Source organism: Bombyx mandarina, chromosome 11 (assembly GCF_030267445.1).
Source record: "Bombyx mandarina strain Sakado chromosome 11, ASM3026744v2".
Classification (NCBI taxonomy): domain Eukaryota; kingdom Metazoa; phylum Arthropoda; class Insecta; order Lepidoptera; family Bombycidae; genus Bombyx; species Bombyx mandarina.
In genome coordinates this window covers 10,075,969-10,091,388 of record NC_143218.1, presented here as the reverse complement: position 1 = coordinate 10,091,388, position 15,420 = coordinate 10,075,969, and the positions used below count along the sequence as shown (strand labels likewise).

Below are 15,420 nucleotides of genomic sequence, written 5' to 3'. Positions count from 1 at the left end.
ATACCACCATATCATAATACAACATAGAAAGCACCTTTAATTACAAAGATAAATGTCGCGTATGAACCGAAATGTCATTTAAACCAAATAGCCTTTCACCCCTCGATATATAAACAGGAAAAATATATATAAAATAAGAATTTAGAAAATCCATCGTAAATCTATACTTATATAATATTATAAAGAGGACAGATTTGTTTGTTTGTTTGTACTGCATAGGCTCCGAAACTACTGAACCGATTTGAAAACTTCTTTCATTGTTTGGAAGCTACATGATTCCCGAGTGACATGGAGTATAAACTTTTTTGAAAAAAAATAATAGGGATCCTTACTTAAAACTCCAATAATGTTACCCAAGGTGTAAAAAAATTACCTAAAATATTCTTTACATCGCGCGCCCTGCGAAAACTATTGATGTTGGAATAAAATAATTTACAACGACTTTGTAGAACACATTATTATTTATAAAATGTGTCACGACAGCATATGTCTAACTATTATAGTTACGCCGCAATAAGTGTTCTTATATTTAAAAAAGTAAAACAACGTCAAATATCGTTGAAATTTTTGGTAAAGACCCGAGCGGAGCCGGAGTGGGCCGCTTGTATAGTGATAAAACTGCGAAAGGGAAACCTCACTCAAATAATGAATACGTTTTCATTTTAAAATATTAAAAAATTAAATTTTCACGTCTTATGCAATAAATTTAATGTACCGTCATATTAGTTGAATTACAATTTTATGCTAATTTGACAGCTCGCGTACGCTTTCAAAGCGTTCTTTTGTGTAACATTTTTTTTTAAGTTTTATATTACATACTTGTCTTAGTAGCATCTACTTTATCTAAGTAGATCAAAAACAAGATATATATAAATGAAAATTAGTGTTTTTTTTTCTCGTTTATACGTTTCTATTCCTATTGATGGTACTTTGGACTTCTGTTATAATGTTGGCAATGTATAAAAGCTGGGGCACTACGCGCTTATGTTTAAAAAATATGACTGAATTATTTTTTATTGCCCTTGTAGGCAGACGAGCGTACGGACCACCTGATGGTGAGTGGTTACCATCGCCCATGGACTTCAGTAATGCCAGGGGCAGAGCCAAGCCGCTGCCTACCGCTTAATACTCTCCACAAGCCTCTTTTAAAGAAGGACATGTCATAGCGCATTTCCAACATTTATCTATCATCATAGCAGAGTGTGGCCTGGTTTTAAATTAAAGGACTGAGTCGCATAGAGTGCGGTCCATAGTACCGACTATGCTACCGAGCATGAGAAGACGGGAAATACGAACGCACCTTTTTTCATTTGCATAGTCATACAAATTTAATCGAGTCAATAATATCTGAATTATAACGAGCCGATACGTAAACAACTCTGAAATCGTATTCATGTGAAAATTCACATTCTGAGTGATGCCTATTTTCAAACATCTTCTTTAATTTCTTATTCATATAAAATTTAAGTATGTGTTATTTAATTCTACTTTTCAAGTGTAATCTCGCGTTTCGAATATGTTCAGAAAATGCTCTGTCTGGAATTAAACGATGAAGTCCAGGTTTTTTTATAGACAAATAGACGGTAGTTCGCACAATATTTAAATGTCGAGGAATAACACCTTAGTCGTCCGCGACCACGTAAACTGTAAAGTACCTATTCGAAATCTTCTTTTTCTCCACCTTATCCCACTAGGTGGGGTCGGCACTGCTAATTTTTCTCTTCCATTCTCTTCTATCAGCCGTCATCTCAACACTCACTCTTCTCTCTCTCATATCGTCATTCACACACTCCATCCATGTCTTCTTTGGTCGAATTCTTCCCCCTCTACCTTGCACTACCATTTCCATACATCTCCTAGTCGAAATGTCAAAAATAAATAATGACCATAAAAATGCGAGATTAAACCCTAAAGGCACTTTTAAATTAGTCTATGACGACTTTTGAAAACCGAAGCAAATTGAATAATGTGTCAACATTTTGTTATAATATATTTCATACTATTGTATTTATCTATTTAGAATCTTGTAAATGTAAATTAGCATTGTTACGCGCTTATATTGTTTTTATAATATGCGAAAGTATGTTTTGGTAATCTCGACTTTATGTTGCATTACAAAAAATAACATATCACGTATTGCGTGTTTTTAGAAGATTTTTGCTCGCATATAAATAATACCATTAGAAAATACCTGATAGATATTACGCCCATGATGAAGGAACCTAATCTTGTCATAGAAACATCAAATGGTATTCCGATATGGAAGCTGGTCTTGATGTCCATTGACTGCGATAACTGCTTAACATGTCGTGTAGTTTCGTGAGTCCCTCTCTTGATCAACGCTATTCAAAAATAAATGACCTCATGTTTTCGAAATAGAATGCTTTCGCTACGAAACTAAAGTAACAACACTCATAAAGACTGGTGTTTACAAAACACATGATCATGAAACGGCTTGTGTAACAAACACAAAGAGATAGTAATGTTCGTTGCAACTGCACTTATGTAGTTTCGTTTGTTTTAAGGCCGTCAATGTACGTGAGATAGGAGTTTCATAAAAAAAAAAATTGCTGTATTTTCATTACTAGAACGTGCACATCTCAACGACTTTGAGTAGTTTCCAGTGCTATTAGATACTAAAAAAACTTGGTCTGCCACCGCTGGTAATACCGCCACTTCTTTTTGGTAAAAAGGTTTGCCGTTATCTACCGTATATATACAAGATCGATAAGATAATAGATAGGATTAGGAATGAGATAGAATAGGTTAAATAGGTTAAATATTAGGATTGGATAGGAATAGGTAGGATTAGTGTTCGATCCGAACCCAGCGCCCTCGTGGCAGCCTAGGGCTCCGGAAACCAACACGAGGTGCGCGTCGAACATGTATGTCACGGCGCCGTATGTACTATTTTAACAAAATATCAGCTAATCATTCACCGGAACCGATAACCCTGTCGTCTCACGCCGTATCACTTAGGGAGAAGGGTTTAGGGCAGGAATGGATAAGGATTAGCGATAATGCAAATCGTTAGCGTAGACCGTCACATATGCGGGTACCGTCCCGTTCGACAAGCAAGACAAAGTGACAGATGTCAAATCGCGACCCGTGTTGCCGTGGTAAAACTTCAAATACCAACGGATTGGTTTCGAACAATTAGGCTATAAGAAAACAGGTAGGATTTTGTTTACATCAGAATGAACCCTAATAAATGAATGTAAGCCTATATTACCCTAGTTACTCTTGAGTCATCGACGCTGAGTGAATTGCTAGCCAATTAGTTGGTAGGCAATAATGCGCGCCTTTACGTTCGTATTAACAGAAGGTATGTGGCGTAACCGTGCCCACGATGCTCAATGAAAAATATCTCACAGTAAAAATATCAGTGAAGTACTAGTGTCGAAAGAATGTAATACTAAACGGTTTATCTATGTGTATTAGTATCATTCTTTATATTTGTTTGTAACTGCACAGCTGCTGACCTGCTTAGGCGAGTAATGAATTAATGGAATAAATTCTCAAAATTGAAAGCAAAAAAATGTCGAAGATCATTTTATAAAAATAGTGATCGATTATGTTCACCATTTTCAGGCATAGTTGAAAAATAACCTAAATAACCTAAATAAAGACACTTGTACTACACTTAAAGACATTAAAACTGCATTTGGAACCTCTGGGTCTGCGGAGGGACTTCGGTTCCCTCTGTATTTTGTGCCGCATGTTCCATGGGGAGTGCTCTGAAGAATTGTTCGATACCAACGTCTCGTTTTTACCATCGCACCGCCCGCCACCGTTCATCCATACTACCTGGAGCCACTGCGGTTATCCACAGTGCGTTTCCAGATCCCTTTTTTGCCACGTACCATCCGGCTATGGAATGAGCTCCCCTCCACGGTGTTTCCCGAACGCTATGACATGTCCTTCTTCAAACGAGGCTTGTGGAGAGTATTAAGCGGTAGGCAGCGGCTTGGCTCTGTCCCTGGCATTGCTGAAGTCCATGAGCGACGGTAACCACTCACCATCAGGTGAGCCATATGCTCGTCTGTTTACAAGGGCAATAAAAAAAAAAATATGCAGCACGATCAACATAAAACAAAATAGCAGGTTTTAAAAATAAACATGAAAATAAAACATTTCAGTATACAATTTTTTCGGGTCTTTTCATAAAATAACATCACTGATTTAAAAAAAAAAACTATAAAAGCGTTTATAACGGATTAAAAGCGATTCCAATACACTGTTTAGTTCATTAATATTTTCATGGTGTTCCTAAACAGGTCGGTCAGCTACCTCCACACAATTAGCACTGCGTTCAAAGGTTTCTTTTACACAAAGTGTTATCGTCTGTTGTATTTGTATATATAATAAGCTATATGTATAGTGTATATAATAAGCTTAGGTTAGAGCATCACAGTAAAACAGCTACAATTATCCTGATAAAGCTTATTTTGACATAGATACAGCGCTTTAAGATTATTAGATTAGAAATTAATCGTGTAACGTTTAATGCTGTTTAATTAGAAGTTTATAATAAATCTGAGTTAATTAACTCGATGTACAATAAACCAACTTGAGTTATTGTATATTTTCATAACACGAACGTAGTAGCAAGTGAAGGCTTCTCTATGGTTTGTTAAATTAGCGTAAATAGGTAGACGAGCTTTAGGTTCACTTGAACGTTAGCCAGATGATCAGATCTGGTTAAGGAAGCGGTTGGTAGTAGTCTACCATGCGGTCCATGGCACTGATCTCACTGCTATGATCGAACACTGGAGGAAAATCACATGTGGTCGTGATCTTTTTCTTTATTGCTTAGATGGGTGAGCTCACAGCCCACCTGATGTTAAGTGGTTACCGGAACCCATAAACATCTACAACGTAAATGCGCCACCCACCTTGAGATATAAGTTCTATATAATTACAACGGATGCCCCACCCTTCACAATGAAACGCTTTCCTGCTTCACGGCAGAAATAGACAGGGTGGTGGTACCTACTAGTACGGACTCACAAGAGGTCCTACCACCAGTAAAGAGTAGCAGTCTTCAGCAGTGAGGGAACGATGAAGAAGAAGAGATATCAAACGGTTACCGGACATAGCACAATAACGTAGCCATCCAACTTGAACGACATGGAAAGATGACGCAGATACGTACGGGAAACAAAGTAGCAATAAAATTAATGTGCAATAAAATTAAAAATTATAATTATCATATGTTGACGATTTGTAAATAATTTGTAAATTAAGGCATTAAAAATAATATGGTCGTAAAGGCTTCTAGTAATTATAACTTATCTATAACTATAAGTTAACTATAAAGATGATTTACAATATCATTTTGTAATTTAGCGCAACATAAAATGCGGTTCTCAAATGGTGTTCTTCTAGGAACATATTTCAATCTTCTTTCATCACTCTCTTCATCAACTAAAATGATACATCCGGTCTCTTCCATTGTGCGTAACTCCTTCGTTTACTTAAAATTAGCTTTTACCAGCACTGGTGGTAGGACCTCTCTTGTGAGTCCGCACGCGTAGGTACCACCACCCCGCCTATTTCTGCCGTGAAGCAGTAATATGTTTCGGCTTGAAGGGTGGGGCAGCCGTTGTAACTATACTGAGACCATAGAACTTATATCTCAAGGTGGGTGGCGCATTTACGTTGTAGATGTTTATGACCTCCAGTAACTACTTAACACCAGGTGGGCTGTGAGCTCGTCCACCCATCTAAGCAATAAAAAAAGCAGCTTTAGTTGCGTTAATGTAAAAAAATCTGTCCTTCAGGATTGGCACTTTTCTCCGAAGGAAGGTTACGTATTTTTAGTAACTCCTGATAATGTAAATGCTAAATTACAACAAACAAACAAACCTTTATTTCTTCCTATAAAAATGTTTACGATTGTTGGAAAGTTTCTAATTGATAATGAATTTAACTCAGTAATACCCTCAAAAACACTTTAACGTATTGCAGTAGATATTCAGACATTATTTCAAAAGGATCAATAAGATTAAAACGAGGTATCTTAAGCAAGTCTTACATTACCGGCATTACAAGTTTTCATAAGCCTGTTGTAATCAATTAAACTTACACTCGTAATAATATACTGGCCGATTAACATCTAAATTACACACGTATAAAATGTTTTCGTAAATAAAATACTTGTTTATTACATTCGCAATATATAGCGTATTAAAATAGTTGGTACAGCCTAATGCATAAGGCTACAGGTGCTAGATTACTTTTCAGATGTTCCCTTGAACTGGATTTATAGGAAGCCCTATAATTGTGTTTCTTAATCCGTTATTATAAACCGTTAAATGGAAATTTTATTTTTATCGCAGAAACCTAAGTGTGAAGTGAAAAAGAAATTTCCAGTCGTAGCCCCCCCCCCCCGTCTGTTACTTTCTCTGCTTTCGACTTGAGACGGTCACGTAATTAGTAAGACTTAGTTAATTAATTGGACGCGAGTTTAATTAATACAATACAAACTTCATTTATTTGATGCGCACGTCATACGCTCCGGTCGGTCGGTTTTTTTCTGTGGCGGCTCGTTTCCAGTATTCGTGATCATATTATACTTTTAAGAATTATTTTAAGACGAACCCTAGTCGTGGATACGTTTTCTTAAAGATTCTGTAAGTTTCCAAAAAAACCTTACGTTGATATAGTTAGTGTAGTAGATGACGGATCCTTGGTATATGGGGTAAGTCGGATATATTAGTATCCAGGGATTATATCATGCTGGGGTTCTAATTATCTGACCGACATCGTTTTTTTCTTCTATAGGTTTTCACACGTATATGAAAAGTCTATGAGCTCCAGTAAGCGCTTAAAATCAGGTAGATCGTGACCTTCTTTATCGATCTAAAATATCAAGAGATAAATAGATCGTTACTTAAGAAGTGTGGACTTTGAGTATAAATAGAAACTCCGGATTGAACTTTCTGCTGCGTCTCTAAGCGATGTATTGAACAACAGTGAATAGCTTCCACTAAGTCAACCATGATTGCACCAAGTTGAGATATGATTCCACCAAGTCCTATTCCTATCTATTCAAGCAATGAATAAGAAAATTCAGGAAAATTATTTTCAAGGTGAATGCCATTTGGCCTAGTCCAACCAATTAATATAATAAATATTATCGTACTCGGGAAGCGTGTTGTGTAAATTTCATTCAGGATACAATTAGTACATTTCAACGAATCAAGTAAACAATATTGTTGAATAGAAATAAAATAGTGAGCGTGTTGCCATGTCGTGACGGCTTCTGTCAATCGCTCGTAATGTTGTAAATGGAATCGTGATCGTCTTACCTCCATTACCTCGGAGAATATGCACACGTCTTAGAAATGTATGCCATTGAATATAGTCGACTTTTTGCTGAATAAATTGCATGATCTCTCTACACTGGCGATGTAACGTCTGTCCCAGATTTATTTTAATAAAAAAAAATACATTCAATTTGTACCAATGAAAAGTATAAATCGCTTCGAAAAAGAAAATATCTAATAAAATCCATGTTATTGTGTTACTGAGCTATGAAATGATAGAGATGATACTCGATATCAGTATTGCGCTTCCTAAATAATAAAAAGGATTTTTTTTCATTTAGTTTCAATTCAAAATAGGTTTAGTTGTCGGTTCCCGGATACTTGAAACTCTTATCAGTATGTCTGAGAATCTATAGATAAAATTAATTAAGCTAGCGTAAGATTAACGTCTGTTCATCTAGGTTACAACGATTATGATAGTTAACCAACGAAACGATTTAAAATCGAAATCATTCGTTACGGTCGGTTGTAAATAACGCGGCCAGATAAACCGACAACTGTTATCATAACGTTAAAGTCTAGTTAGCTGCTACACACGCTATTTAATTTTAACGTTAAACTGTAGTAAGGAGAAGTAAACTAATTTAAAAACTGATTCCTTTCAATTCAGTTGTTCCAATTTTTATATTATAATGTATTATAAGTTAAATTGTTTAATTAGTAATTCGATTAGTATCGTCCCGTTCCGGTAGACGAATTGATTGACGACATAGCATCACTATGTTTTTCCAACGATTTCCCTCGCGCGGTAAGCGGCGTGCGCGCCTCCATTGCCAGTCGCTGTGGTCAGCGCGGGAACACGCGCCCAGCACTATTGTTTTTTTTTTTTAATTTTGCAATGCACTATGATATTAAAAAACTCTGCCTTAATATTCGACTCTCCGTTTTACGTATTTTCATAAAGTGATTATAGTCGAAAGGATTTTTGTGTTTGTGTTTGTAATGTGGCTGAACTGAAAATGTCTTTGGACATAATGTTTTTGACGCACGATAATTTACGACGTATGCGTAAGGAGCCGCAAATTTTGGGACTTCGTTATCGGGTATGCCTTTATACTTTATTAGAGTAATAGTTGATATTTGGAACTGAATTGGGCTATTATTGATTAGTTGCGTTGCGTCTATCCCGGGTTGAGTAATTTTGAGTTTACAATTTTTTTTAAACGTATTTTGCTTTTAGTTTACTCCACAACTATTTTCTTCAAAATTGTACCGTTTATATGCGTATTGATACAAATTTTTTTCTGATGCATTGATGTTCCATAAAATTATATTAAAGCGCAAACTTTACTCATCATTCTTTAAAACTTAAAACTCACATATTGTTAACAAAGCTAGAACAATATAGCGATATGTGCTTTTACTTTTAAAGACATAAATGTCAAAGGAAACAAGATTCTAAAGCTGTTTTTCCTAAAAGCCATTATTGGTTATCATATTATACAAATATTCAGACAGACTTCAATTTAGTATACGTTCATATCCGTACAGATAAAAAAAATTGTGCATTCGGCACCTCATTATTTACTAAATGCAAATCAAATGCAATAGCTAACTCATTATAAAATCACATAAGGTACTAGGCACTCACCCATAGTAATAATATGAAATTTCTGACTATATTCCATATATTCTATTCTACTATTTCTACAAAACGAGTGATACATTGTGTTCCAATTCTTTTGCTCTTGCGACTTATGGTAGTCTGGTGGTAGGGCGGCTTATGAGCCGCACGGGTAGCTACCACCTATTAATGATGTACGGTAGGTGTTTCCATTGTTGAGCACTAATACTTTGGTTTGCAGGGTAGGGCCATATTAAAAATGGAAATTTAGAATTCGTGCCTCAAGGTGGGTGGCGGCATTTATGTCTATGGGTTCTGGTAACCACTTCTGGTAACCACTCACCAGGTGAGCCGCAGGCTCGTCCAACAGACTAAGCAAAAAAAAAATTACCACTGACGAAGCTTTAAGGTCATGGTTTAAAATCACATCACGTTTAAGCGTTCCTATATCCACCAATAATTTTTCTCTAAGGTTTCGACGTGCATCTTAACCCACAGACAACACAACCTACTGAGTTCCTCACTGGATCTCCTCAGTGGATCGCGATTCCGATCCGGTGGTAGTTTCAAGCACTGCTGTTGCTAGGGCAAATGTTGGTATTCTCAGTTAGGTTGAGCTCTGTGAGCTAGTCTACCGGCCTGGTTAAATCAGTCATAGTCCCTCGAGTTTTCTGAGAACTAGGTAGAAAAAAAGGCTCCAAGGCAGTGAGTGGCTACATTTGTTTTGTGGTCAATACACTCGGTAACCGTTGCACACCATCTGGCAACATCCAGAATTAAAAACCTTTGTTGACGATCACATCCTATCCATTTCTATATTTTCGGGATCCACAAACGTCGAATCAGCGACGGCCTAACGAATTATTCGTGACAGAATATCACTTCATAAATAAAAGATGTAAAAGTAAAATTGTGCGTTTCAGTCGGACAGTGCAAATTAGGCACGCGAACTATTGTGAAAACGGTACGCGGATTCCTGTACGCACGTTGCGAAACTTTCGATACGACTAATGTTCCATCCGTCGTCACATGAACAATTATCAATGTCTAATTGCTACTCTTACGTTGGTAATGAAGCGAATTATTGCACAAAGTATAGGAAAAGACGTGAAGCAATATGAATGAAGGTTTCTTTCAAGTATATCATTGGCTATGCAATGAATTAATTACCATCTCAAAATAAGTGATAACTGTAGGAACTTTTTCTATACAAGAGATATGATTGTAATATAATTTATAACGTTTACTTAACGCTGAAAGTTTATTTATTTAAATATCCATTAATTAGTTTCTTTCACATTTCGCATTACAGGGTTTATCCAATGGCATTGAAAATGATCAAAACAGCGCCAACCTACAATCATCAGATCTATCGCACAAAAGAGTGTCAACCGACTCGACAAATTCGAACCAGAGCTACGACTCCAATGTCGAATACGCAGTCCCGAAGCACTCTTACAACCAACGGGGACCGCATAGACCCAGTGACGTCAGCGACGCCTCAGACAGCACACACTACAACCAGTCTAAGATCAGCAATCCGCTGTTCGGCGTGAACGCGGCCTCGCAGTACGCGCCCGGTTCGGTACCCGCCCCGCAACTAGAGGCGGTTAACGAGCAGACCAGACATTACGACAGGCCGAACGTGCCGAACGGCGTCAGGAAAGCTCCCGAGGGCCAGGACAACGACCCCTACAAGTCCGAGGACGCCTTAGACGGTAGGAAAGAGTTGATCGTGACACCGAACCAGATCGCGATCACAGATGGAGGCACGGCCACTTACACCACAGACAATAATGGTAAAATCAATGTTCATGTCACCGTCATGATTAACGCAGGTAAATATATGCATCCTTACGAACTATAAATTGCAAAATAACAAGCACATAAATTATTATTATAAATAGCACTTGATAACAATTATATGTATAATAATATAATAACCATAACCAGTTTTGCACAGTGATGGTTTTGAATTTTATGTTCTGAACAAAAGGGCAGCGCTCCGGGTTTTTTTTGAGAAATGAAACGCTCTCGAGGATGCATATTGAGGCAAGAAGTCTCTATGTAGTTGCATGCGTTGTAATGTGTGGCTTATTTTAATTCTTACTCTTTTATTCTGTTCTTTATGTATCTTAGATGCATTGATAAAAAGCTTAAATTAATGTGCATTTTTGTTCGTATGTCTTTCCTTGTAGTCTTATGCACTCACTTCTTTATCATTACTAACTTTTCTAAAGCTTTTAATTGTTTAATTATTTTTTTTGTAAGATAACGCTGTAGTTACGTTCATTTTCTGATTTCAACTTTTCGTTCACTTCCCAGAAATATTAGTAGTTTAATTTTTTTATATAATATTTATAAATTTATAAAATTAATGTTTAAAGTATTTTTAATGTTTTAGTGCATAACGCATGCATATTATGTATACTTAGTAATTTGCAATAAATAAAAACAACAGATAGCATTTATACAATTCTCTACGTAGTAGCACAAATTTTTAGTAAAAAAAAAGTTACATTTTATCATCCTGGCAACACTGTCAATTCGGCCTCAAACACGCAACCCTGTATGTTCCAGGCACATTAGCGGACTTAAAGAAGCAACGTTCGCAGATAAGAACGAATGGAAGTCCAGTAGAGAATAGTCTGAATTCGACAAACAACCACAGTATCAGTTCTCTGAATGAAGCAAAGGACATGCCGGTTCAGCTGAATCCTCTGACCCTATCCCCCAGTTCCGGGACCATGCCGCGTTTCTCCGGGAACACCAGTGACGTCGTCGGCGACACCAGGTCTCATAGGTGCTGCGTCATAATGTAGATGTGTTGCAACCAGAGAAAAATATTTCAAAATCGTATCCCCGTTGGAGACAGATTATCCGATATGAGGGCCATTTGTGGACTCTAGCACTGACAATGTAACTGCAGCTTAGGGTAAAGATGGAATATCAATATCAAGCTGTACTGTGCTGATTTAAGCTGATTTTATCGTGCAGTGTTTTGTCATCGCACGTGATCAGATGCGCGCGAGCGAGATAGACGATAATAGCACAATGAGGGACTATACTTAGGCCATTACAAACGTGCGAACTGAGTCATAAAACATTACGGCAAAGGGATGTGACAATGCCGCGCACCTCGATATCGATAAAGGGTTGCCCGGAGTTGCTCGGGTTCAAGTAGTCAGACGACGTGGTCGTTGATGACTGGTACATGTGAATTTTGGGTTGTAGGTGTTTGTAAAAATTGTGTTAGTTATCATTAGACAACCCTACGCGAACCATGGAAGCATTATTCGATAACTTAGCCACTGCGGTCATCCACAGATCCGTTTCCAGAGATCTTTTTTGCCACGTACCATCCGGCCATGGAATGAGCTCCCCTCCACGGTGTTTCCCGAGCGCTATGACATGTCCTTCTTCAAACGAGGCTTGTGGAGAGTATTAAGCGGTAGGCAGCGGCCTGGCTCTGCCCCTGGCATTGCTGAAGTCCATGGGCGACGGTAACCACTCACCATCAGGTGGGCCGTATGCTCGTCTGCCTACAAGGGCAATAAAAAAAAAAACTTAACTTTGTTAAAATTAAAATTAAATTATTTGTTTAACGAATTTAAAAAGTGACAGGAAAAAAATATATTTTTAAAATTTAAATAAATATGTAACGTTTTTTTGTGTAATTATGTTGATTTAAGTTTTATACACGTAACACTAGAACTGTGAGCGAGAGATCCGATATGCCTATAAGTGTGAGCGAGAGGTCTGATAAAAATTATTTATGAATCAGTTCGCACGTTTGTAATGGCCCAAGTATAATCGAGACGTTTTGAAAAAAAACAGACCCACACAGCGCAGGTTAAATAGAGAACAAGGCAGCATAGCTTGATGTTAATAGAACCAAGTGCTTCTTATACCTCGTCAGGACATTTTGTGTGAAAATTGTATCCATGATTTTGTTGTATGCTTGGTAGCTGTGCCACACTATATTTCTTTGCCTTTTACTAAAGGATGTGATTAAAAAAAAAGTCTGATTGTCATTCCAGAAAATTAAAACGATTATAAAAAAATGTATTTAAAACAAGTTTGAACGACCTAATTGTAACAACGGTGACTCCCATTTTTAATATAGCAAAATTTTGAAATTTTCAAGCGAATTCTAATTTTGAATTAAGTCAAACGACAAAACTTTTTTGCAATTTTGTTGCCAACATGAAAAACCAGTTTTTGTTTTATTGCCGATCAAGTATTGCCATTATTGCTCACGCGCAGACGGGCTTGCCAACGGCTGGGAGGGAATACAGTGTGATAGTGTCATAAGAGCTCAATCTTTAATATTTTTAAGTAGATTATACACATGGAAATGTTTTAATTCATCATAAATAATCCTATATATTCAAATAATTGTTAAATTTATTTTTAGTTTATAATTACTGTGTAGCTATTCTCCTTTTAGAACATTCCAATTTATTTATAGTTTCGTACGTTTGTTTGCAGTATTGCCTGTATTAATGAATGAAAATGTAAACGGAACAATTACGTAACATTTATTCCTAATAAATAATAATTAAGTGCCTATTGAATCGGAAAGAAGCTCGTCTATGTGAAACATGGCGTTTAAAAAAATACAAAACATTAATATAATAAGTTATTGAACAAATAATGAGTATTTTTATTATAAATTAATTATCTTCGCTTTTAGTACGTAAATAGTCCAATTTATTTCGGGACTTGATTGTTTGTGAAATACGAAGGTTTAGAAATTTTATTGAAATTTATGTCTACGATTCTAAAATAATATTATACTTTTGGAATTCTAATGTTTAACATGTCCTATTTTTCTTCTTGAGAAAACATACCGACTTTAAACATTATAATATTATAATCGTCTTTCGTTCGCGATGATAATATTGTTCATATCACTAGACAGGGGTTGCTTGTTTGGTTAAAATAAAACTATATACTATCTTGTAATATCAGATGTGTATTTGAGGGTAATTCTGAAAACGGTTTCGCGATTCGTAACAATGTACAAAGACTTATGTAAGTTTTAACTGTGAATAGGAACTGAGGTATCGCGAAAACAGTGAACTAGATAACGATTACCTTAGAGATATTCAGCGTGTGTTCCTTGAACGTATTCGATTATGTAAAATTTATAAATTACTTTTTTAATTATGTGTATTAGTAGAATTTATTTTTCTTTTATATCGTTTCAACATTTTCACTAAATGTTCATTGTTCTAATGCTGAATGGTGTATAAATAGGATTTATTTTTGCACATAGCACCCAAAAGAGGTTTCGTTTTCAATTTACGTAATAATAGGAAAATATCGAATCACGGTAGAAACCGCGTATCGATTCAGTTTGTATTCGAGCAGCTGGTAGTTGACGAACCGAAGGGGGCCACATAGCATTCTTGTCATTTAGTAGGTCGCAATGTACGACGCTAAGAAAATAAAACTTTTTTTTTCTTGTGTAGGCTTTAGTGAAAGATTACGTGCGTGCGTACGTTAAATTAAAAAAAATGTTTAGTGTCGCCCCGAAATGATAGATGGCGCTTTTCTTCTTTTTCGATTATATTTTGAACGGCTAAATACTCAATTAGTGCCAATTTTTACACTTCGTATACAGCAAGAGAATTTTTGAATGTTAACAAATTTTCGTCTCCAATATTATTTTGCCTGTGAATCATTAAAGTCATCAACCATGCACTTTTGTTAGTGCGTTTTCAGTCAATTCGTAATTTCCACATATTGTGCCATTTCATACTTATAAAATTATTTGACTTCACTAAACTATGCGATAAAAGTTAATAGATTTTAAATCGCTGACGAGAATTGCCTTGCCGTACATATTATATTATATTAAATTGCCCGTTTACTGAATTATTTTGCCAATCGTTGTAAGTTGTCAAATCGCACTTTTCCAAACAACATATCTTATCTTCATTTAGAACAGAAAAAAAAAGTGTTCATTATCTGTGGTATACTCATTAAGAAATTGGCCACATTCCATATATATTTTTTCAAATATATTATCTACAGTTTTTTTTGTATCTAATTTTCTTGTAGTTTTCATATTCTTATTCTAATCATACCGTAAAAATCATTCGTCCATATTTTAGTCACTAGTTTAATTATAAATATTTAAACTATGAAATCATTGGTACTTAAAAAGTACTTAAACGTGTAAATACAAAAAATGAGAAGTAAGCAATACTGAATGGCCTTATTAAAGAAAAGCACAATATATTTTTTCCATAATTATTTTTATTACAGTATTATTATTTTTATTAGCATTTTTAAAAGCATTTTTGGTACTATTGTATCTTATACGTAAGAAGTTCAAATGTAATTTTAAGTTGCATATTTCGTTCCGTTCCTCACTTTATTTGGTTGTGATGGCGTCGCCTCTTGCCCGGACGTATCAATAAAAAATTATTTAAAAAAAACTTTAAAAATATCGATCTCAGTCTAACTTGAGATTCTCCCGTAAAAGTACATAACAGCATCTATTTTTTTTACCAT

The 15,420-nt window shown here is 35.9% G+C and overlaps 1 protein-coding gene across 7 annotated transcripts in view; it reads left to right on the top strand.

The window, feature by feature from the left end:
- MYPT-75D (Myosin phosphatase targeting subunit 75D) overlaps positions 1-12,243 on the top strand; it is a 42,093-nt gene extending 29,850 nt beyond the window's left edge. For 2 of the 7 annotated variants that reach the window (XM_028186506.2, XM_089730926.1), the window contains exons 9-10: positions 10,208-10,733; positions 11,476-12,243. In XM_028186506.2, the coding sequence (XP_028042307.2) occupies positions 10,208-10,733; positions 11,476-11,717 (768 nt within the window). In that variant the 3' untranslated portion in view covers positions 11,718-12,243. The remainder of the gene's footprint in view (positions 1-10,207; positions 10,734-11,475) is intronic. The other 5 variants (XM_028186508.2, XM_089730929.1, XM_089730928.1 and 2 more) reach the window with 5 other exon arrangements.
- The last annotated feature ends 3,177 nt before the right edge of the window (positions 12,244-15,420 follow it).